The sequence below is a fragment of the Oncorhynchus nerka genome, linkage group LG9b, assembly GCF_034236695.1.
Source record: "Oncorhynchus nerka isolate Pitt River linkage group LG9b, Oner_Uvic_2.0, whole genome shotgun sequence".
In the NCBI taxonomy this organism is placed as follows: Eukaryota; Metazoa; Chordata; class Actinopteri; order Salmoniformes; family Salmonidae; genus Oncorhynchus; species Oncorhynchus nerka.
In genome coordinates this window covers 263800-289415 of record NC_088424.1, presented here as the reverse complement: position 1 = coordinate 289415, position 25616 = coordinate 263800, and the positions used below count along the sequence as shown (strand labels likewise).

The 25616-nt window shown below is 42.9% G+C and overlaps 1 protein-coding gene across 7 annotated transcripts in view; it reads right to left on the bottom strand.

Moving 5' to 3' along the window:
* pde4ca (phosphodiesterase 4C, cAMP-specific a) overlaps nucleotides 1-25616 on the bottom strand; it is a 74582-nt gene that overhangs the window by 35338 nt on the left and 13628 nt on the right. For 2 of the 7 annotated variants that reach the window (XM_065013239.1, XM_065013238.1), the window contains exon 1: nucleotides 22840-23591. The exons of the other annotated variants lie outside the window; for them this stretch is intronic. In XM_065013239.1, coding sequence (XP_064869311.1) covers nucleotides 22840-22967 — 128 coding nt within the window. In that variant the 5' untranslated portion in view covers nucleotides 22968-23591. Of the gene's footprint in view, nucleotides 1-22839; nucleotides 23592-25616 lie in introns of those variants that run through there. 7 annotated transcript variants of the gene reach the window in all.

Here is a 25616-nt window from a genome sequence, read left to right as displayed (position 1 = left end):
TAGAGTCACTGATGAGAGAATGTTCTGAGGAGCTTCCACCAGACACCATCGCCGCCACGATACAAGCAGTTGAGGTACAGAAAGAGGCTGTTGTACCTTGGTCATTTTCAGCTGCATCTATGTCAGTATCAGCTGAAGGTGAGACAACCACTGCAACAACCAGCTCGATCCCAAACGATGGGATTAGAGAAGCACAAGAATCTGATCCAGTCATCCGTCCTGTGCTCAATTTCAAACTGTCGGGTTCCAAACCGCCAGTTAAAGAGCAAAAGAAATTCAGTCCAAAGACAAAATGCCTATTCAGAGAATGGGACAAATTGACAATAGACAGTGATGGCATTTTGTACAGAATCACTACAGCCCGCAAGCAGTTAGTTCTACCAGAGCAGTACAAAGGTAAAGTGATGGAAGAGTTGCACAATAACATGGGACACCAAGGTACTGACCGCACTGTATCACTAGTACGTGACCGCTTCTTCTGGCCATATATGCAATCTGACATCGAGCACTATGTGACTAAAACTTGTAGCTGTGTCATGCAGAAAAAGCCAGCCCATGCAACAAGAGCTCCTCTGACAAACATTGTGACAACACAGCCATTTGAACTGGTATGTATAGACTTCCTTCATCTCGACAGATGCAAAGGAGGATATGAGTACATCCTCGTGATTGTTGATCATTTTACACGTTTCACTCAAGCCTACGCCACCACATCAAAGTCAGGCAAAACTGCTGCAAATCTCATCTTCAATGATTTTGCCCTGAAGTTTGGGTTCCCGTCCCGCATCCACCATGACCAAGGGGGAGAATTTGAAAATCAGTTGTTCCATCAGTTAAAGAAACTCAGTGGCATGGCGGGGTCCAGGACAACACCCTATCACCCGATGGGAAACGGTCAAGCGGAACGCATGAACAGAACATTGTTGCAAATGTTAAAGACACTAACTGAGACACAAAAGTCAAATTGGAAGGAGTCTCTGAACAAACTGGTTTATGCCTATAACTGCACCCGTTGCGAAGTGACTGGCTATTCACCATTTTATCTTCTGTTTGGGAGATCACCCAGGCTTCCAGTTGATATGCTCTTTGGATTGTGCACAGAGGCAGGTTCCAGTAACCAGCGAGAATACGTGGAGAACTGGAAACGAGGGATGGAAGAAGCATACGCCATTGCAAATGAAAATGCTCAGAAAGCCGCTGAAAGAAGTAAGAAGTACTATGACACTAAAGTTAGGAGTTCAGTGCTACAGCCTGGCGAGCGAGTTCTGATTAAAAACCTGACACCAAGAGGAGGACCAGGAAAACTCTGTAACTATTGGGAAGATACAATTCACACAGTGGTGAGACAAATGGGTTCAGACCTGCCGATTTATGAATTGAGACCAGAAAAGGGTAGGGGACGCTCCAGGGTCCTGCACAGAAATCTGCTCATGTCCTGTGACCACTTACCTTTTGAGACACAACCAGAAATGACCAAAGTGGACAAAAGTCAGAAAACGAGGAGACACCAGCCTGCATCACAGACTCTAGATTCTGATGAAGATAGTGGGGATGAATATGACCTTCATCATGATCCGCTACAGGTTCCCACATCTCCTACAGTACCTGAGGAGAGGAATGCTGAACCAGCGAGAGAGTGGGAACACAGACCCCCAACAGTGAAACAGACAGTTGCAGTGCCAGTCCCTTATACACTACCAGCACAGCCTCTTGTTGAAAAGCGGCTGGAGGAGACAACAGTTAAAGACCTACCTGCTGAGGAGATTAACTTGCCTGCTGAAAATTTGCCTGATGATCGTCCACCAAGTGCCTTTCCTTCATATACTGATGCTGCTGAACCTGAGGAACCAGCCTACCAGCTGCCACAAAGAGAGAGACACCCTCCAAGACGTATCACCTATGATCAGCTTGGTATCCCTTCCTGCTACAGTATACAGCCACAGCCACAGTTGTTCCCTGTCTACTCTGCACCAGGACTGGTTCCATGGCTGCCATCACTACAGCAATGTTACTTTCAGCCACCTTACATGTATGGGCTTCAGCAAACATGAGGCTACAGAGTTGACATGTTTGACCATGGACTACTGTCAGATTTCACAGACTGTCAAAAGAGACAATTTACAGACTATGCATATAGATCATTAAAATTGATGGACTGTTGATCAATAGTATGAGAAAATACTGCTTATGTTATATAGCTGGTCAACAGATATGGACTGTGAATATAACTTGTTAGTTATATTTGAACTGTGACCCGTGACTTCTGCTCAAGTACTACCTTACAGAAGAGGATTTTCTAGGTCCAGTGCATACGAACTGTTGAAGAAGACAATGTTGATAATGTTGGGACAACATTTATTTTGTCGGGGAGAGTGTGACAGGTTAAAGGACATATTCATAGCCTGTTATACATTGAAAAGTATTAGTAAGTTCATAGTATGTGAGGATCTTAAAACATCTAAGGTTAAAAATATGCATTCAGTATTAGTTGATAGAGATTGATAACATTCATATAATTGTGTTAAAGTTCAAATCTGTCAAAGGGTACGAATTGTGAGAGTAATGTGTAAACGTTATATTGATTACTTTATTTTGTGGTGCCTAAAAGTGTTAATCTGTGATCTACGAAATGCTCTTAATCTATGAGCCGGAGATCGATTGCTCTGGTCTCCACGCATATTCCTGGGGAAATTCGCGGTCTTTTCTCATTGAACTAAATGTTGACTTGAGAATACAACACCATATCACTCTCGTGATTATTTCTCCCCTGTTTTCAGGTACTTTATTGATGATAAAAATAGTAATTTAAATGTTATAACTAGCGAACATGTCAAGAGTGTTTAAGGTGTGTTTTAGTAACGTCTTGAGGAAGTTAGAGTTAAGTTTGAAGAGAGTAATATTAGCCCTGCTCAGTTGAAGTGAAGGATAGCATCGTACTGAGAGTAGCTGCCATTTTATGTCGATTGTGAACGAACATGCGTGTTGTTAATAAGATATTTTGCTGTGTTATTTGTATAATGGGTTTTCTGTTATGTAATGTGTTACTTTTGTGAAATGATTGAACTAAATGTTGACTTGAGAATACAACACCGTATCACTCTCGTGATTATTTCTCCCCTGTTTTCAGGGGCGTAACACTAACCATGTGTATGTGACCAATAAAATTTGATTTGATTTGATTTATTATATACAGTGGCAAGAAAAAGTATGTGAACCCTTTGGAATTACCTGGATTTCTGCATAAAATGTCATCAAATTTGATCTGATCTTCATCTAAGTCACAACAATAAACAAACACAGTGTGCTTAAACTAATAACACACAAATTATTGTATTTTTCTTGTCCATATTGAATACATCATTTAAACATTCACAGTGTAGGTTGGAAAAAGTATCTGAACCCCTAGGCTTCTCCAAAAGCTAATTGGAGTCAGGAGTCAGCTAACCTGGAGTCCAATCAATTAGACAAGATTGGAGATGTTGGTTAGAGCTGCCCTGCCCTATTAATAACAATCACAAAATTTGAGTTTGCTATTCCCAAGAAGCATTGCCTGATGTGAACCATGCCTCGAACAAAAGAGATCTCAGAAGACGTAAGATTAAGAATTGTTGACTTGCATGAAGCTGGAAAGGGTTACAAAAGTATATCTAAAAGCCTTGATGTTCATCAGTCCACAGTAAATACAAATGGTCTATAAATGGAGAAAGTTCAACACCGTTGCTACTCTCCATAGGAGTGGCCGTCCTGCAAAAATGACTGCAAGAGCACAGTGCAGAATGCTCAATGAGGTTAAGAAGACTCCTAGAGTGTCAGCTAAACACTTACAGAAATCTCTGGAACATGCTAACATCTCTGTTAACGAGTCTACGATATGTGAAACACTAAACAGGAATGGTCATGAGAGGACACCATGGAAGAAGCCACTGCTGTCCAAAAAACATTGCTGCACGTCTGAAGTTTGCAGAAGTGCATATGTGGATGTTCCACAGCGTTACCGGTGAAATAGTCTGTGGTTAGATTAAACTACAGTTGAGTTGTTTACAAGGAACTCCCAACACTATATGTGGAGAAAAAAAGGCACAGCACACCAACATCAAAAACTCAACCCAACTGTAAAGTATGGTGGAGACGGGGCATCATGGTTTGGGGCAGCTTTGCTCCCTCAGGACCTGGACAGCTTTCTATTGTCGACGGAAAAACGAATTCCCAAGTTCATCAAGACATTTTGCAGGAGAATGTAAGGCTATCTGTCTGCCAACTGAAGCTCAACAGAAGTTGGGTGATCCAAAAGGACAACGACCCAAGACACAGAAGTAAATCAACAACAGAATGGCTTCAACAGACGAAAATACTCCTTCTGGAGTGGCCCAGTCAGAGTCCTGACCTCAACCTGATTGAGATGCTGTGGCATGACCTCAAGAGAGTGGTTCACACCAGACATCCCAAGAATATTGCGGAACTGAAACAGTTTTGTAAAGAGGAATGGTCCAAAATTCTTCCTGACCGTTGTGTGGGTCTGATCCGCAACTACAGAAAACGTTTGGTTGAGGTTATTGCTGTCAAAGGAGGGTCAACCAGTTATTAAATCCAAGGGTTCACATACTTTTCCCACCCTGCACTGTGAATGTTTACACGGTATGTTCAATAAAGACATGAAAACGTTTCATTGTTTGTGTTATTAGTTTAAGCAGACTTCTGCCCCAGGACAGAAACACAATTAGACCCAACCAAATCATGAGAAAACAATAATTACTTGATACATTGGAAAACATTTACCAAAAAACAGAGCAAACTAGAATGCTATTTATCCCAAAACAGACAGTACACAGTGACAGAATACCTGACCAATGTGATTGACCCAAAAATAAGGATATGTACAGACTCAGTGAGAATAGCCTTGCTATTGAGAAAGGTCGCCATAGGCAGACCTGGCTCTCAAGAGAAGACAAGCTGAGGTGAACATGAGGTGGAAACTGAGCTGCACTTCCTAACCTCCTGCCAAAAGTATGACCATAACAGAGACACATATTTCCCTCAGATTACACAGACGCACAAAGAATTCGAAAACAAATCCAATTTTGATAAACTCCCATATCTATTGGGTGAAATACCACAGTATGCAATCACAGCAGCAAGATGTGTGACCTGTTGCCACAAGAAAAGGGCAACCAGTGAAGTACAAACACCATTGTAAATACCTATATTTATGTTTATTTATTTTCCCTTTCGTACTTGAACTATTTGCACATCATTACAACACTGTATATGAACATAATGACATTTGAAATTTATTTTTTTGGAACTTTTATAAGTGTAATGTTTACTGTTCATTGTATATGGTTTATTTCACGTGTATGTATTATCTATTTCACTTACTCTGGCAATGTAACTGCCAATAAAGCCCTTAAATTGTAATTGAATTGAGAGAGCACAGGTTGTTCAATACTGAGACACATTAGGGCATTTCGCTCGTAGTGTACAGTGTGAGGGGATTCTATAATTGAACGATGTTTGCATTGCTAGGGGCGCTGTGCGTGTATATACGTGTGTGTGAGTGTGAGAATGTGTTGTGTTCTAAAAATACCTGTGCCATCGCTCCCTCCCTCTCTCTCTCTTCCTCCTCCGGCTGATTCTAGACACTGACTATATGGCTATTTGTGCATCTGCAGCACGTTCGCTTCTGTCTCTGTGCTGCAAAAGAAAATAGCCTCTCCGTGCTGGGAATAGAGGCAGAACATCTAAAAATACATATTCAGGTGAATCGGGCTCCCACTTTCTCTCCTTCCCCCACTCCCATCGCCGAGACCACAGTCTTCCCTTCATTCATAAATATTTATGGAGGGTTTCTATTTTAATACAGATGCCGGGCTAAATTTAGTTTCCATCAAAAATGTCCGCCCACGTCTTTCCCTCGCTGGCACTCGCACACAGCTTTTCTCCTCAGCGGCTCGGTTCAAAGCCTTCTGACTTAATCATCCGTTTTCACTTTGTTTACCTTTCAGTTGAGTACTACACGGTGATGCCGTAGGCTACCACGGTTGATTCGCTCGTACATGTATGTTGTGCAGTGCGAGAGTATACATTGTTTCCTTAGCACACTCTCGGACTAATTGTTGTTCGATATGTATTGAAAGTACAATTTAAAAAAAATGTGAGTATGACTACACACTTGGCACATTGGAAGTGTTACATTAGCCAATTTTGGCCATATCGACAAAAAACATGAGTGTAGTCATTCATACCTGTGATACAACAAATACTGCTGGACACATGCAATAATGTGCATGTCTGACTAAGTTTCAAATCATGTCCATACAACTTAAAGAGGCACACCACAGGTCTACATGTCCAACCTAGGGTTTTGTATATGGATGCGAGCCACCAGGGAGAAATGCTGAATATGTTATCTGTATTTGTTTGGAGTTCAGGGTTTAAATTCAGAGCAGAGGAAGCTCCCATATGGCACCCACTATGGCTTCTTTGTGCTTCTGTACTTAAAAAAAAACCTCCATTGTCTTCTCTCATTCCCATACCTACCAGTCATACCCTCAGACACAAACAAACACAAGTGTGAACAGAAATGAAAAGGGCGGAAAGGAAAACGGTCCAAAATAATTCTGGGGGAGTGGGCTTTCAACATAAGATTGGGAACATAGTGAGTGATCGGAGAGCTGTAGGTATTGAACATTTGAATGTGAATATTTGTTCTGCTTGGAATAGGGTCCCTCTACTGGGCTCTGTTGAAATCACAAGCCTTGAATTGACTAAACCGAGTGCCCTAGAACAGTGGTTCCCACTGAAGTACTCCTTCACGAGTCTTCTAGGACTAGGGGTCCTAGTACCTCTGGTTGGGAACCACTGCCCTAGAACATGGGTTCCCAAACTTTTTTGGGGCCGGGGGCCCATTTTGTGATGGCAAATTCATCAGGTACCCCCTCAAAATCAGAACACAACTCCGACTTTGGCCTGTGCAATTTTTTGTTGTTGCATACAATGAGTTTTATTATGAATGCTGCAGTACATGGCCAGACTAACCAAGTCTCAGACCCTGTGAAATAACTGTTTAATGCCCCCACCCCAACCCCTTTCAGTTTAAAAGCTCATTTCCGGCAACTCTACAAATTTTCCCATGGAGAAGAGAGACAATTTAGTAGTTTTAAAGCTTAAATTACAGTGCACTTATGTTAAAACCCCAAACTTTAGGGAATTACAAGAAGTAATGAGTTGAAAACTGGATCATTGATGGAATACTGTGGATCCCTGTGAGTCTCCCAAGTCCTGTTGTGCATCTAAGTGTATATTGTAGATCAGGGCTGTTCAATGTCGGTCCTGGAGGGCCGAAACATTTCTAGTTTTCGTCCTTCTCCTTTTAATATGGGACTTCAGACCTGGTACACTTCCTGAGTGCAATTAACTAGTACCCGGTAGAAACAAAAAACAGTAGGACCGGAATTGAACAGCCCTATATGACATTGTATTGTGTTGTATTGTACCGTCTACCTTCTTCCATAGACCCGTTGGCCAAGTATATTTCATCTGTTGTTGCTAGCAATATTCATATTTTTTTTTTATTTCATCTTGCCACGGACTCCCTGCAGTACCTCCGCAAACACCAGTTTGGGAACCATTGCACTTAGAACACGAGAGGGATATGCTAGTAAAAACAACTATTGATAGCTATTGAATATTTATTGTGATTTATTTTCTCCTTCTTCTTTTTTGAAATTTGTCTAGTCGTATTGTTCTTTAGTCTCAGTGTTCTTAGCTGTTCCTGTCCATTAGTGTTCATGTTCTATGTTTTGTGTGGAACACAGGAAGAATAAATGTTGCTTCTTAAAAATAAAAAAAATACGAAAATCATCATTGATATTAAAAGCCCTTCACACATGAAGATTGCATGATACCACACTAGTTCTAAACACACATTTTCCCCTCTTGCAATCAATAAGATATCTTCATTCATTGTCATAAAAAATGTAGGTAAGTTACTGTCAGGACCGTAACTACATTTGAATACATAGAGTAATCAAAAATAGTATATATAAGGGCCTCCCGAGTGGCGCAACAGTCTAAGGCACTGCATCGCAGTGCTTGAGGCGTCACTACAGCCGGGCTTTGTCACAACTGGCTGTTACTGGGAGTCCTATAGGGCGGCGCACAATTGGCCCAGCATTGTCCGGGCTAGGGGAGGGTTTGGCCGGGGGTGCTTTACTTGGCTCATCGCGCTCTAGCGACTCCTTGTGGTGGGCTGGGCGCCTGCAGGCTGATTGTGGTCATAATTTGCACAGTGTTTCCTCCGACACGTTGGTGCAGCTGGCTTCCAGGTTAAGCTGGCGGGTGTTAAAAAGCGCGGTTTGGCAGTCATGTTTCGGAGGACGCATGACTCGACCTTCGCCTCTCCTGAGCCCGTTGGGGAGTTGCAGCAATGAGACAAGATCGAAATTTGGGAGATAAAGGGGGTTAAATACACATATACATACAAAAGTATGTGGACACCCCTTAAAATGAATGGATTTGTCTATTTCAGCCATGAAATTGGGGAGAAAAAGGGAGTTAAATACACATATATATATACAAAAGTATGTGGACACCCCTTAAAATGAATGGATTTGTCTATTTCAGCCACACCCGTTGATGACAGGCGTATAAATCGAGCACACAGCCATGAAATCTCCATAGACAAACATTGGTAGTAGAATGGCCTTACCGAAGAGCTCAGTGACTTTCAACGTGGCACCGTCATAGGATGCCACCTTTCCAACAAGTCAATTTGTACATTTCTGCCCTGCTAGAGTAGCCCCGGTCAACTGTAAGGGCTGTTATTAGGAAGTGGAAACATCTAGTAGCAACAACAGCTCAGCAGCGAAGTGGTAAGTCATAGGAGGGGACCGCCGAGTGCTGAAGTGCGCAGCGAGTAAAAATCATCTGTCATCGGTTGCAACTCTCACTACCGAGTTCCAAACTCCCTCTGGAAGCAACATCAGCACAATAACTGTTAGTCAGGAGCTTCACGAAATGGGTTTCCATGGCGCTACAGCATACGATGACATTCTAGACAATTCTGTGGTTCCAACTTTGTGGCAAGAGTTTGTTGGAAGGCCCTTTCCTGTTTCAGCATGACAATGCCCCTGTGCACAAATCAAGGTCCATACAGAAATGGTTTGTCGAGATCGGTGTGGAAGAACTTGACTGGCCTGCACAGAGCCCTGACTTCAACCCCACCGAACACCTTTGGGATGAATTGGAACGCAGACTGCAAGCCAGGCCTAATCGCCCAACATTCGTGCCCGACCTCACTAATGCTCTTGTGGCTGAATGGAAGCAAGTCCCCCGCAGCAATGTTCCAACATCTAGTGGAAACCCTTTCCAGAAGAGTGGAGGCTGTTATAGCAGCAGAGGGGGGACCAGCTCCATATTAATGCCCATGATTTTGGAATGAGATGTTCGACGAGCAGGTGTCCACATACTTTTGGTAATGTAGTGTATATATCAGCAGTTTTCCTCTTGTTTTATGTCACTCACTGACAGTCGCTCAATTAGCCCAACTCAGTAAAAAAAAAAGTTTGGTAAATTAGTGTAGTTAGTCTAGACAGCGATCTAAACTTGTAGTAATCATTGCCAAATTACTGACTGGGAAACCAGGGCCCCCTGACCTCCAGGGGGCCCCATTGATTTTTGTTAGTCACACTCACTCAGATATCATATTATCATGGCATAAGTCATGGTAAAATGTGTAGAATTGCAGGAAATTTGCTTTAAAACTGCAAAAATGTCCCCCACCCCATGGCAAAATGTGTAATTGCAGGAAATTTGCTGTAAAATTGCAACACATGTTTTTTATTTTGTAAAGCGAAATGAATTTGTTTACTTTTTGTTAATAAAATACTTTTTCTGCTAACAGATCATTATGTACGTATTAAATGATAGTTTTTGATCCCAGGGCTGTGTTCATGTGAGTTAACGTGTAGCGGCTAATTGTATAGCTAATAGGTGAAGGAAGCTAAGGTGATAATGATCTGCGGTCATTTTTGCTGGTTTTTGCTTTTCTCCAAACAGCATTTAGAGTTTTTAAATTGTATAGAAGAATCCCCACACCCCAAACGCCAGCCCGCTGTCCGGACCTCACTAAAACAAACCCTGGTGACTGTGCAATCCAAGAGCTTTTGTGTACAGAACCGCATTAGGCTGGGGGCCAGACAGACAGACAGTGAAGACAAACCCACAGGAGCAAATACCATGTTTCTCTGAAACACACCTGATTCTCTGTTCAAAAGCTCACATTCCAGGCGGAACCTTTCCTGAAAGAAAAGGAGGCGTGTTACTTAATATACTGCCTGGTAAGTAAGCGTGATTGATGTCAGCCTGTCAGTAGGTTGGCTACCCGACACCCTGCCTGCGTCACTGTATGTCCCGGCTGCGTCAATTCCAGCTGGAGAACATTAAAGCACTGGGAGCGCCCTGCCTGCACTGCGGGAGGTCTACCTCGTCCCTCTGAGGCACGGTGCGAGTGTTGGAGAGAGATTACAAGAGGCAGAGGAGAGTAAGAGTAGCTCTGGAAAAAAACAGGCCAGGCCTGTCATCCGACTCCTCATCCATCGTTCTCATCCACAGAACTCTCCAAACATACTCCCACTGTACAGTTAGTTACACCAGACTCCAGCACCGGCTGGCCAATTCATAGGGCTTTGAAATGAAGAAGCTCCCGCTAACTGCTTATAACGCTACTTGCAGAACTTGGTAGGCTATTGTTTTACTTTACAGTCCTGGTAATGGTGTTAGCCCAATCTTTACTATAAAATCATGTCGTAATAAGGGACACGATACCTTTGCTACCTAATGTTACTTGAGAGAATTCACCGCAATTGACAACTACCTACTACTAAATGATGGATAATGAATCCCAAAGAGTAATTATTTGGTAATCATCATGAAATGACTATTTTACCATTTCTATGTCCTATCTGCTAAACAGAAGCCTGTCAATTAAAGCCCAGTGTCTCACTTTTTTGAAGCGAGAAGTGCTAACTCTGACAAGGGTTCGTAAACAGAAATTAGCATTGTCTTGTTATAAACTCCATTGCACCTGCAAGGGTAGTAAAAGAGCAACACCACCAATGCTATACGGGACCCTTGGGACATTCTGACCCTAACCCCTAACCTTAACCATAACTCTTACCTAACCCTTACCAGAACCATTTAAAATGTAGGGATGCCCCAAAGATCACAGATAGCAAGGACCCCTCAAAGAGGGAAGGTAGGCAGGAGGAGGCGAGATCAGCTGGGACCATTCTAGTCAATGAGAAGGAACATACGCATGTGAACAACAGGCACAACTAATGCGTGCTTATCTCACTTGGACAGATTTTGGGCGGAGTAAGCCCTCTTGAGTCGCCTCTTCCTCTCTGGCAGGACTTGTAACATGCTGACTAGACCGGGCGTGTGCGTGTGTTCGTGTGCGCCATCGCGCGCTTGTTGATTTTGTCCACCCATACCAGACGTAATCAGGACACACGGGTTGAAATATCAAAACAATATATTTGGGGACAGGTAAAAAAAGCGTTAAACATTTATGGCATTTTAGCTTGCTAGTTTGCTGCAGCTAGCTAATTTGTCCTGGGATATAAACTTTGGGTTGTTATTTTACCTAAAATGCACAAGATCCTCTACTCCAACAATTAATCCACAGATAAAAGGGTAAACCGTGTTTGATTCTAGGAATCTCTTCTTCAGGCTTTTTCGTCTTCGGACTTTATATGGCGGTTGGCAACCAACTTTAAGGTGCATTACCACTGCCAACTGGACTGGAGTGTGGACTTCAGTTCATCTTTCAATCTCCCACATGGGTATATGCTCCAAAAAACCAATGAGGAGATGAGAGAGGCAGGACTTGCAGTGCATCAAGCGTCACAAATAGAACCAAGTTCTATTTTAGCACCTGCCTACGCAGACGCTCGCAAGCAGTGTGGGTGCAATGATTGAATAACATGTATGTGTACATTTATTTTGCAACGCTCGCCCTCGCGATGTGGGTGGTGTGGTCAGCATGTTAGGCCAATACAAAAGAAGAGCCGTGAGCAAAGATGTTATTACACAAGCGTGTACACTCAGTGAAAGCTACCGTGAACAGAAAAGTCTCACGCATAACTCAACTTTCTTCTATTTTTCATTTTTTTATCTCATCAGTTGCGTGTGAAATAATGTTGTGGTCCTAAATCCACTGACTCCAGACAGAGGGAGAGTGTGACTAGAGCGATATGGCCTAAAAGTCATATTTTAATTTTTTTTCAAACCTATGGGCGATTCACAATATTCAGTACCAGTCAAAAGTTTGGACACGCCTACTAATTCGAGGGTTTTTCTTTATTTTTACTATTTTCTACATTGTAGAATAATAGTGAAGACATCAAAACTCTGAAATAACACATATGAAATCATGTTGTAACCAAAAAGTTAATTTGTGGAATTTCTTTCCTTCTTAATGTGTTTGAGCCAATCAATTGTGCTGTGACAAAGAAGAGTTGGTATACAGAAGATAGCACTATTTAGTAAAAGACCAAGTCCATATTATGGCAAGAACAGCTCAAATAAGGAAAGAGAAAAACAGTCCAAAATCACTTTAAGACATGAAGGTCAGACAATACGTACAATTTCAAGAACTTTGAAAGTTTCTTCAAGTGCAGTCGCAAAAACCATCAAGTGCTATGATGAAACTGGCTCTCATGGACCACCACAGGAAAGCAAGACCCAGAGTTACCTCTGCTGCAGAGGATACGTTTATTAGAGTTTTACAAGCCTCAGAAATTGCAGCCCATATAAATGCTTCACAGAGTTCAAGTGACAGACACATCTCAACATCAACTGTTCAGAGGAAACTGCGTGAATCAGGCCTTCATGGTCGAATTGCGGCAAAGAAACCACTACTAAAGGACACCAATAAGAAGAAGAGACTTGCTTGGGCCAAGAAACACGGGGAAATGGACATTACACTGGTGGAAATCTGGCCTTTGGTCTAATGAGTCCAAATTTGAGATTTTTGGTTCCAACCGCCGTGTCTTTGTGAGACGCAAAGTAGATGAACGGATGATCTCTGCATGTGTGGTTCCATCCATGAAGCATGGAGAAGGTGTGATGGTGTGATGGTGTGGGGGTGCTTTGCTGGTGACACTGTCAGTGATTTATTTATCATTTAAGGCACACTTAAACAGCATGGCTACCACAGCATTCTGCAGCGATACGCCACCCCATCTGGTTTGCGCTTAATGGGACTACTATCATTTGTTTTTCAACAGGACAATGAACCAAAACACACCTCCAGGCTGTGTAAGGGCTATTTGACCAAGGAGAGTGATGGAGTGCTGCATCAGATGACCTGGCCTCCACAATCACCCGACCTCAACCCAATTTAGATTTTTTTGGGATGAGTTGGACTGCCAAGTGAAGGAAAAGCAGCCAACAAGTGCTCAGCATATGTTTGAACTCCTTCAAGATGGTTGGAAAAGCATTCCTTGTGAAGCTGGTTGAGAGAATGCCAAGAGTGTGCAAAGCTGTCATGAAGGTGAAGGGTGGCTACTTTGAAGAATCTCAAATATATTTTGATTTGTTGAACACTTTTTTGGTTACTACATGATTCCATATGGGTTATTTCATGGTGTTGATGTATTCACTATTATTCTACAATGTAGAACATGGTTAAAAAAAATAAAGAAAAACCTTTGAATGAGCCGCTGTGTCCAAACCTTTGACTGGTACTGTATATCTAGATAGTTTTTAAAAATGTTGTCTCTTATTAAAAAAGCATTGTTGGACAATTAAAGGTCAAATACACAGCATTTCAAACAGTCAGCAATAATCTAATGAATTCAAGGCTTGTGAAGTTCAACCTAGTAAATATAAGCCTTCCACAACCAGAAGACCCACTGATCATTTTGTTATTTTATCAAAATAGTTTAACCAGCTTTTTTTGTGCAATAATCACTGATCTGGCTTTCAAGTCTGTCTATGAAAATTTGTTACAAATTTAACTGAAACCATGCATAATGCACATGAACTAATAATGACTAACTTCTTGTAGCAGGCGTTAGGCTATAGAGAATGAACAGAGGTCTCATCAACAATCTCTTAAACCCACGTGCTAGTGATTAGCCAGCTAATCTTTATATTTCACGTTTAGCCTACTTGGATCTATACTGAACAAAAATATAAATGCAACATGCATTTATATTTTACTGAGCTTTTACTGAGTTACAGTTCATATAAGGAAATCAGTCAATTGAAATAAAGACCCTAAATAAAGGCCCTAATTAGGCCCTAATCTATGGACTTTACATGACTGGCCAGCGGTGCAGCCATGGGTGGGCATAGGTCCACCCACTGGAGAGCCAGGCCCAGCCAATCAGAATGAGGTTTTCCCTAACAAAAGAGCTTTATAACAGAGATAAATACTCCTCATTACTCCCCACCCCTTTTTATTGTCCCCAGCATAAAGTGTGCCTGTGTAATGAGCATGCTGTTTAATCAGCTTCTTGATTTGCCACACCTGTCAGGTGGATGGATTATCTTGGCAAAGGATAAATGCTCACTAACAGGGATGTAAACAAAATACGCTTTATGTGTGTATGGAATATTTCTGGGATGTTTCATTTCAGCTCATGAAACATGGGACCAACACTTTACATGTTGCGTTTATATTTTTGTTCCGTGTATTTTCTAGCTACAAGGTTGAACAGTTGAATTGTTATGAACACACCCTTCTGTCATTCTCCAACTGTTTGAACAGCATGCTAGCCTGTCCAGTTTGTTCAGATGTGGAAATCAAGTGGCCTACCTTACTTCTCAGAATGAGAACGAATGCCATTTCCCTATATAAATTGTGTGTTTATGCTTATTGCACATTTATAAAACACAGACTAGACAGCTAGTATAACAGTCTTTGGCAAAAATGCTGCTAGCGGTACGTGGTTACCCCAAAGCCGTGCGTGACAAACTGAGCATTCATTTTCCATAATCAATGTTCATTGACACTCGATTTAGTAGTGTCTGCAATGCGTGCAATTGGAGTAGTTGAGACATAAAAAGGGTATCGTTAGAAAAATGAACATCTCCTCCTATTACAGTAAAATAATGTATCAATGTGTGTTGGTGTCCATATGACCCATTCTGTTGGACCAAGCCTCAAATATAAATGGCTAGTTGAAACCGCTGGTCAGAGAGGAAGATGTGATCTCTCGACTGTGTTGGCGTGAGATGCAGGGAGGGGCTTGGCATGTGTGTAGCCCATAGAGAAAGAGGCGAAGCGAGGGCTAAAAAAAATCTGTCAAATAATCAGGCCAAGGCTATGGGCTTATTTTGAACCTAACCTTGTCGCCTGCCTTCCCGCCTTTGGGACAACGACTCCCATTGTTAGGGCGGAGACGTGTATCTCGTCACACAGATCTCTGGTATAAATGGCAAGGCGCACACACAGCACAGATGGACCAAAGGAGACGAGGCCAGAAATACAACATGAGAGCAAGCGGACATAAAATAACAAAACCTTGATTATTGCGTAACAGGCATTTAAACGTCACGCAAAAACATACATTCAACATATCGCCCAAGTGGGACTTTGTTTTGTTTCCAATGTACTGCCTTTCCTGTGGCATTAGACATTAGGCCGCAGGCAGGGTGAGGAGGGGAGGTGAGGGGAGGTTGTGAGGGGTACTGGGGTGAAACTATATGCCTGTCGGATTAAGACACTCCCTGCCCGCTGAGGTTGTATAACCAGTCTCCTGGGACACCGTTCTGGTTCAGCCTGTCTGGTGTGCGTTTGTACTGTGTCTCCATTGTTCCTCATCAGACATTAGAGAGAGGACGTGACCCTCACATGTGGAATGGGCTGGGGCCAGGAGAGAGTATCGGCTCAGAGAACATCATTCATTTGCTGACTCTTTATTTTATGATGAATGGATTATACAGTATATAATGAAAAAATTGCCCATGCCTTTAATGTATTTGTAACACTTAATTTGAAGATCTGCATATAAACTAATCATAAACATTAGTACATAGTTTGTTTACTAGTAAATCAAGTAAACACATGTATAAGGCTTGTCGTTCATGATTTGTATATGTTTAATGAACAAAGAGTTAATTAATGGCTAATAAACTAAATGGTTTGTGAGCAGTTTACCCTCAAATAAAGCAGCGAAAAAGTATGAAAAATCACAGTCTGGGTGGTCTGTATAATCAGCACGTGTGCATTTTGGCTTGCCTGCTGATTGGTTTTGCATACATTTCTGGCTGCACTCACTTTCACTGCGTTTTATTACTTTATTGGGGCGACTATACTGTTGGTCCTCTATATTGTTGCACGTTTCCATGGACCATAGTCTTAATTTGGGTACATAACATTCTAGAACTCGCTTACTTGAGGTTTACCAATGAGTTTTACTTCAATGGATCCAACTCATCAAATTTGGCATGCCAAGGACCTGAGCATTAACTGCAGGGCAAGACATTACAAGGCTTCCCAGTAAAATAGAAATATAGGCAAACAAATAGCACAACTCCAAAGACAGCTAATGAACTGTTGTGTTCGGGCTACGCACGCACACACACACACACACCTTGTCGCACAGTACATCCCTATGACTCTATAAATGCCGCTGAGATAGCCATCTGGTGTTCTAGGACTGGTAATCCCCGGCTGTGCTAGGTCATGTTATGGGGATTCGAGGAACCCAGAGGAAGTGTGCTCCTAGTTCTCTCTGATTGGTTTAATCACCGTTTCCAAGCACAAGCGCTTTCCTCAAACCCCCAAATAAAAACTATTCGTATGTCACTGGGACACCCGGAAGAGACGTATGACCCATACAGACTGAGAGGTCTGGTGAGGACATATTACATACAGACCCCTTTGTGAATTAGTATGTAATGTGTAATGTCGGACAGTGTTACTGACCCAACACGGGCCTAGCCTCACCGAGGCATTGAAACATAAATATGACATTAGGCACATAAATAAAATACTAATACTGACTAAAACAAATAGAAGCCCATGTAAACAAAGTACGTAAGCACAATTCTGCTCCAATGAATACCTCTCGCACAACAGCGAATTGTAAAGAGGACGGTTGCTTAGTTCGGCAGGGCTAAAGGCTCACTATAAAAGCCGCCGAGTCGAAAACCTCTGAGTCATAATTCATAAAAGGGCCTTCTAACTACAAACAGAGCAAATGGGGCGCATCAGTCTTTCCATGCAGGAACCGTAGAACACCGGGGCTGACCTGGGCTATGAAAACAGGAGGGTCTCCTGTGGGGCAGGGACTCAATGAGGACACTCTCTCTCTGTTATCCTCCGGGATCGTTTTGCACTCAAGAGAAAACATTAGAGTGAGATGAGAGGGGAAAGAGGCTTGGGCTACTGCAGTGTGTGTTCCAGGGCTGAGGTGAAGGGAAGGGGAGGCGGTCTGGAATAAACTGATGACTGGAGTGGGGAAAAGTAGTAGAAGGAACACAGCTGGGATCGGGATATTATTACTGCAAATGTCTGCAGTGCTATGTGGCATTGTTGACGACTTTTACACAGAGCCCGTTCGCATGTGCGCTAATGGTCTAGTATTTGCGGTGGCACACATTCACGGTTTCTACGGGGTGGCTTTGAAAGCGTTTCACATCTTCTTGGATCTGGAGATCTCCTTAGTGGACAGTTAAGTCGGGGGTATTAGGAAAGCATCCAGTATGGCGAGTCAAAAGAGTTATTCAATCACGACAGAACTCTCGGTGAGCGTGTAACTAATGACCCCCGCAGCACACCGTAGGAGTGCGTCCCAAATAGGCCTCTGTCTGTGAATAGATGAATGCCTGTGAGGATCTCCAAGACCCACCATTACACCCTACTCAGAAGGGATTTAAGAAAAGCTTGGAAATGCCTCTAGACACATTAATAACAACTAGTCCTCTCCTGGCTGTTACCGGCACCTCCCCTGCCAGAGGAATGAGTTATAGGCTATTCTGTGGAAAAGGCTTGATGACTTTATAATCTGTGTAAATGAGGTGTTTCGGGTTCTAGATAATGGCTTGAATTATTTGATCAAGAGCACATTGATGTGACATGCCATGGAATTAATCAATTGTCAACCTTCGTTTCAAATGCAGTACATTCATCTAATCTAAGCAATTTGTCATGTTTTCTTAGAATGCGTTTCTATTTTCTGGCCCCAATTTTTTTATTTTATTAAGTTGCATTTGGCCACAAAAATAGCACCGGCCCAGGCTTCATATTATCTACATTTGACATATCAAGCATTAATATCTTCCTTTTCCACTCACTTCAAGTTGAGTTGGATGAGGGGGTTGATGTGTTCAACTCTCTGTTCCAGGAAGTAGGCCTACTGTAGAATACTGGGGATCGTGACTAAAGCACCCTCAATTACCTCACTCACTTACCACTAGCCAAAACTGTCTGTGCCCCAAACCCTTTACTCACATGAAATTACATAACACATAAATCAAACCTCCGGCTTGGACACCGAGCGGACCGAGCAGACACACAAAGCTCATACGTGTGTTGTGTCAATGTCTCATTTAGAAATAATCCTTAGGCCCCCATTAAATGTTTCCACTCCCCCCTTCCCCCCCGTGCCATTACTTGCATAAATGTCATTGCCGCTTCATTTTTTAACTTGGCCTTTTACTTGAGTGTTGAGGGAAATGAAATTAAAGGGCCTTCGACAGACAGCTGGGTGTGAACGGTGGAGGAAACAGAGGATGGATGGCATGGCTAAAACAGATTTAATAAACTAATGGATTTAATCAACTGGCTTTTCGCCTTCGATTTAAAGTGAGGATATACTGTGACTGCTCGTCTGCCTCCCTCAAGCATATTACTGCGGCTGGTAACAAGGTTTTTAAAGGGTAATGGTGTGCTTCTCTAAATCAATTTCTACGACGGTTTGCTTATGTATGCAAATCAACCACAGGCGTAAATGTACAGCCTGTGCCTGTTGTTTTTTTTTTTTAAATAGATTTTGAAATGAATAGATTGAGGTTGATCCATGTGTCTATAAACTGGACGTTCACAGACCATGACAGTGAATCGCCAGGATTCACTCTGGAATTCCAGGAAATATCTATCTTCTTTCCTATCTTCGAAAAAACTAGTGGTAGGCTACTAGGTTCTACAAATAACACAAAATATCTCCCCCCCCCCATCAGCTGAAGTACGCTACCCACAGCTTTCTTCAGGAAACAAAAGGAGGGAAGCAGATGTACCCAACACTTATATGTCTCACCTACTCATACCTCACCTCATCATAACATCATACGGAACATAAAATATAGCATGACATATCTCCACTGTAACTATTCCCCAAGTGGTTGCTGTAAATGAGAAAGTGTTCTCAGTCAACTAAATTCAAAAAAAGATGTATCTAATTTCCGCAGCAGAGCGGAAAGTCTCAACGGTAAATCAGAGGTAGTCGAATCTTAACCTGCCGCTGGAGGGTTGCGAGACAGGCATCTGACGTCAGACTCATTTGTATCCATCCTCCCCTTACAGTTCCACTCCTCACAAGCCTCTCTGCTTATGTCTGAAGATGCACCCATAAGGACACTATACATTCACTGGCCAATTTATTAAGTACGCCACCCGTTCACGAAAATGTATCGGTCCTACAGACAAAGTTGGCATCGAGGCATTCAGTTACGGTTTCATTGAATGTTAAAATGGGCAAAACGAATCACCTAAGTGACTTTGAGCGTGGTATGATCATCGGTAAGGGGCGCTGGATCCAGTATCTCAGAAATGGCTGCCCTCCTGGGCTTTTCACGCCCAACAGTGTCTAGGGTTTACAGAGAATGGTGCAAAAACACATCCAGTCAGCGGCAGTCCTGTGGCGAAAACAGATAGTTGATGAGAGAGGTCGAAGGAGAATGTTAGGATTCGTGCAAGCAAACAAGCAGACCAAAAACAGACAAGTAATGGCCCAGTGCAACAGTGGTCTGCAGAACGCCATCTCGGAACACACAACTCGTCGATCCTTGTCACGCATGGGCTACTGCAGCAGAAAACCACCCCGGGTTCCAATCCTATCAGCGGAAAACAAGAAGAGGCGGCTCCAGTGGGCACGCAATCACCAACACTAGACAATTGAGGAGTGCAAAAACATTGCCTGGAACATGACAGCAAGTTCAGTTTACTTGAGTGACCTGCGCAGTCCCCAGACCTCAACCCAACAGGGCACCTTTTTCAAATGAGATGGAACGGACTGTTTGCAACATGAATGTACTGCCGTCCAAAATATGCAGCAACTGCGTGATGCCATCGCGTCAGCATGGACCAACATCCCTGTGGAACCTTTCCGACAACTTGTGGAATGCCCCAAAGAATTCCGGATGTTCTGGAGGCAAGGGGGGGTATGACCCGGTACTAATTCCTAATAATCTGTCCGGTGAGTGTATGTGAGGGAGTGCCTGACCCGTAGTGTAAAACCGTGTATCTCCCTCTCCAGCTGCTTTAATAATGACACTTTGTACGCTTCTTTATGAGAATAGATTGGGCTGAGAGGGTCACTCCAAGTAAAGTGTAAAGCTCTTGGTGATTTGACATAGGCACTCTTGCAGGTGATGAGGGATTAGATTACCAGGTAGCCAGCATATAACACCCTCCATAGATGAAAGGCTTTTCAGACATTTGACGGATTATCATTTTTGCTCACTTAGACAGCTGGAACGCGGGGCAAAATAACACCATTTAAATCATGTGTTCCTAGGTTCTCCAACAGGGAAAATGGATTATAAAGCAGGTCCATATGCACCAACAACCACATACAGAAGGCCACACTTAAAGCCCTACTCCTCCAGAGCAGACAGCTAAAAGGCAGGCGATGAAGCGGCCCGCGGAGACCGGTTACAGCAACAACAGGAAGCTTCTTTATTTGGGTTGTGGTATCGATCGCCCTCGGCCCACTAATGATAGAGCACCAGACTGGCAGCTAGCTTCTCACAGTCTAATCTCTGTTTAACCCAGAAGTCAAATCTTGTGTAATTTGGTTCGCTGCGTGTTTAATCTTTGTGTTCATACTTGTTAGAAATGGAGAGTTCACGCAAAAAAAAAAACGAAGTCTCCACCCTTGCAAAAGGAAACTTTTAGCCAATGCCCCCCCCCTCCTTCCGATCTGCGTGAAGCACTCGAGGCAGAGCAGTTTAAGCACCTCCTTCGACTAACCCTGATTCATCCAAACAACCAGTGAAGAAAACCCCAAAACTGGAACTAATACTGCTCTTTATCTCACCCATCTCATCCCTTCAATCTACACGCAGAATCTGCCCACGGGAGATTACTCACAGTCAGGAAGCCACTTTGTTCTCTGGGGAGCAAGGCTGGGTCGGGGAGTTATTCAGAACCTCGCAGGAGTCCCCTTGTTCTATAATCCCCTTCAGTGGCCCATCTTGTGGTCATACAGCACAGGAGGGTGAAACAAAACAAGTGGGCTGTTCTCACTGGTAGGAAAAGCTCTGGTACACTATAAGTGCGATTGCTTTTTCCAGTAGACTCTAAGCCTAAACCATCCAACTGAATTAAATATACAAGTACTTTCATTCCAGAATTTCACACATTTGTTGGTTATTGTTCGGGCATATCCTACATATTTTTTTTTTGGGGGGGGGAACAAAAAATACATTCTCTATCCAAATTGTGAAGAAGAAGAAAATAAAATCCCTCATGATATTGTTGAGGAGATACAAGAGGCCAGTGATTTCCCTGCCCTCTGACCCCCATACTCCCAAATGTACTGCATTATATCTGATAAACATAGATCAGGCATGAGAAAAGGGTCAGAGGAATGAAAGGTAAACATGTCTTCATGTCTCGATTTCCTCACTCCCTACTGGCATTGAGGATGGATTGTATGTGACATAAGAAATCTCCCAACTTCTTGAGCCCCGTGAGAAGATTCATTAGAGTCGATGGAGAGCTTTGTTGTACGATATGTCCATAGACGTGAGTGAGTGTGTGTACTGTATATACAGTATATATGTGTGTGTGAGCGTGTGCGTGCGTGTGCGTGGGTGTGTGCGTGGGTGTGAGCGTGTGCGTGCGTGTGTGTGTGCGTGTGTGTGAGTGTGCGTGTGTGTGTGTGTGAGCGTGTGCGTGCGTGTGTGTGTGTGTGTGTGTGTGTGTGTGTGTGTGTGTGTGTGTGTGACTTGTTCTCCCACAGCCCACACAGTCTAATTGATAGCGGAGGGGAGAAGCTTCGAGACGCTTCTATGCTGCTGTTTACAGAACTGCCTGCCTGGCGATTGTTGCTGGACCTGCCTGTTCTCAAGTCTCGACTGCTATGCACAAGGCTACTGTTTTCGATGTTGAACATACATATCTAATGTAGGAGGACATCCTTGAAGCGATATCGCTGTAGGCTACAGTATGCGGGGTTTTTATGATCCCATGAAGCTGAACACCTATCTAATAAGTTAGACTCATAATGGAGAATACATGATAGGGTAGTTCATTTGGAAATTGTTGGGGGGGGGGGGGGTTTACTGCTACAGTATCCCATTGATTAGCTGTGATTAGATGGATCGAGATCACAGAAAATAGATGTTCTACATTTCACAAAGAAACCCCTTAATATTTCATTTGGTCTACAGTAGGACTGTGATTATAAAGAAACCTGGGATATCTGGGATATGTCTTTGTAATCACAGAAACGGCTTCTTTGGAGTCATCTCAACAGCCATTATGGTAACTTTAAACTTTGAGTCATTGTATCAATTTTAATGATACCACTCCAAATAGTGCATTCTACGGCAGCATACAAATGGCAAGGCAACAAAATGTAGATTTGTTTAGCATATTACCGCCTGCGTTTTTGTATGATGTCAATAGGCCTGTTGACGGAACAGGGCGATCCACAGACATTCCCGTTCCGCGCTTGGAAAGAGCGATCAGCGGAGAAATAGAATCCACAGTTCCTTGGCACACTCATTTTTCACCTTCCTTTTCTCTCTCTCTCTCTCTTTCGCTCTTTTCTTTTTCTCTTGGGTCTTCTTCCCAGGTTGTCATCCCTGTACAACCCAATTGTCTCTTTCTTGTTCTGTCAGGAGGGCCAACTCTTCTGCAATCACCCTTGGTTCTTATCACCTCTAACGCAGAAGCTATGCCCCGGGTTCCAAAACATAGGGAGAATAATAATGGGAGAAATGTGCATTTTATCTGCTCTTCAAGCACCTAGATTCTTCTAGTTCATTTCTTCAGCGTCGGTATGAAACATCAATGATAAAAGCACATGGATGGGTTCTTGAAGCAAAGCCAGAGAACGCAGACTCTGCCTGCTGTCAATTTCTCCATTTGTTCTCAGTGGCTCTCAGTTTCGGTACTTCTGTCCATGTTTCAGGTTTCTTCAGGTTTACAAACGGAACACCATTATCGTCTTCTATCTGTTTCCCTCTGGTTGTTAGAACTTAAACTCAGCATTGACTCCTGTCCCCGTGTGGTCCTACATGACTGGAAGCAGTGGTTCCTGTGTACCAGCCTGCCACTCTAACCCTATGCTGCCTGTATGAGAGAGTGAGGGTGTGTCTCTCTCTCTCTGTCTTGCTCTCTCTCTCGGCGCGTGTGTGTGTGTGTGTGTGTGTGTGTGTGCACGCGCGCGCTAGACAGGGAGCAAGTTTCACTGTGAGGTCATGGCTAAGAAAGGGGGCGTGGCCCCAAGAAGCACGGTTCCAGCCTCCTCAGAATGTCTGACACATTAACCCTTTGTTGCACTTCCACGAGACTGGAACGCTTATGGAGTGCAGTGTGAGTTAGTTTAGCTCCTAATACATCAATGTAGTAATTAATGGGAACAACATCCTGCAGGTAACATCAGAGCACAACATTCTTCGATATTCTCTCATTGGGCACAGTAAACATATTATTTCCGGAGTTGACCAGAAAAAGTGAAGTATTACCTCGATATTAAAATGGACATGACGAGCTGCTGATAATAATAAAAACACAGGGCTATCGATACATTGCAGCCGCAGCGTGACTGGATGTAGGGAGAAGGACGTTTTCCGTTTTTGGCGTGATGTAGCAGAGGGTTTGGTGAGGTGGGGAAGGATGGCTGTTTTCTGGTTGCCCAAAGGATAGGTAGTGTGTCATAACAGGAAGGGAGTATCATGATGTGGTCACTTAGTACCTCCTGAGGCACAGGTCTTCCTAAGGAATGACTTGTGGTTTTGACCAGGGATGGGCAACTAGTTCAGTCGGGGTCTCAACTTACTGTTGCTAGGTAGAATAGTAAAATACACCAGGTGCAATTTTAAAATGTGATTGTGCATCAGTTTTTCTCTTATGTCAGTCACTGATAGTCAGTCAATTAGCCCATGTCAGCTAACATTATTTACATTGGTAAGTTAGTGTAGCGGCCAGCAATCTAAACTTGTAGTAATCATGGTCGAATTACAGATCGTAGGGCTCCCGTTGATTTTGTTTGTCACTCTCACTCAAATATCATATAAAAAATTGCAAACATTTGTCATCACGTCCCATGGCAAAATGTACAGAACGGCAGCACACTTGCTTTAAAACTGCCACGTTTTCTCTACCCCCTTGGCAAAAATGTGTAGAATTGCACAAATTTGACTCTAAAACGTAAATGTTTTCAAAATATGAAACCTCACCCGGCTGACCCACTCTAGTCCTAATAGGAGAATTTACAGCGGGACGTTTTTGACAACAGACCACATGTGAGCCCTAAAGTTAAATTCTATGAATGTGATACAATAATGTATGGAATCGACTATAAATGTTGTGGCAAATATAAAATAAAAAAAGTGATGAAGCAGACAAAAACATCTCATTGCCTAAGTATTCGGAGATATCAAAAGCACTACTTGGAATAACGTGAAATCCGATCTGTAAAATGAAAAAAGAAGTCATTATTTCTACTGCAGCCCTGTCAACAGCTCTTTTCTCCTCAACAAGAGCGAGGCCAACAGATACATTAAAACACATTCTGAGAATGTAAGTCTTTTGCAACAGGGTATTATTGGCAATTACCCTCTACGTGTCTTCCTCATATCTATCTATCGGGTTGCTGTATTCACATTAATCATGTAAAATGGACGCCACTATATTTACTCTGTTTGAGAGCCCTTTTGCCAATGCACTGGTTATGACTTAATCAGCACAATGACTTGTGCTTTGGCAGGTAGGCCTATTACGAGCATATTAGTGGACAAAAAACATTACTGCCTTCTTGGGATGTGAGATGTACCAGATGGCCTTTTCGCAGAGCAATATTCTATAAATGAAAAATATATATATTTGGACTTTTTTCACCACAGAGCAAAAAATAAAGTAATCAAAGAAGATGAATAAGGAGCTAGAAGTACAAGGTCAAATACATTATTTCTGGCCTCTTCTTGTGGTGTGAATACACACTGGGCTCCTATCCTCTCCAATTTCTGCGTTATAAAAGGGCTTGGGGAGGACTCTGGCTCCACGTCACAATCCTGGAAGCTGGTGGAAGTCTGAGGAAAGCCAGACTCCGGTGTTTAGGTCTGGTCAACGTCTTCCCATTTGTCCCGAGACAATGGTTCTAGAACAGAACATTGGAGCTATGTTGACCGGTCTAGATTTTCTTTTTTAA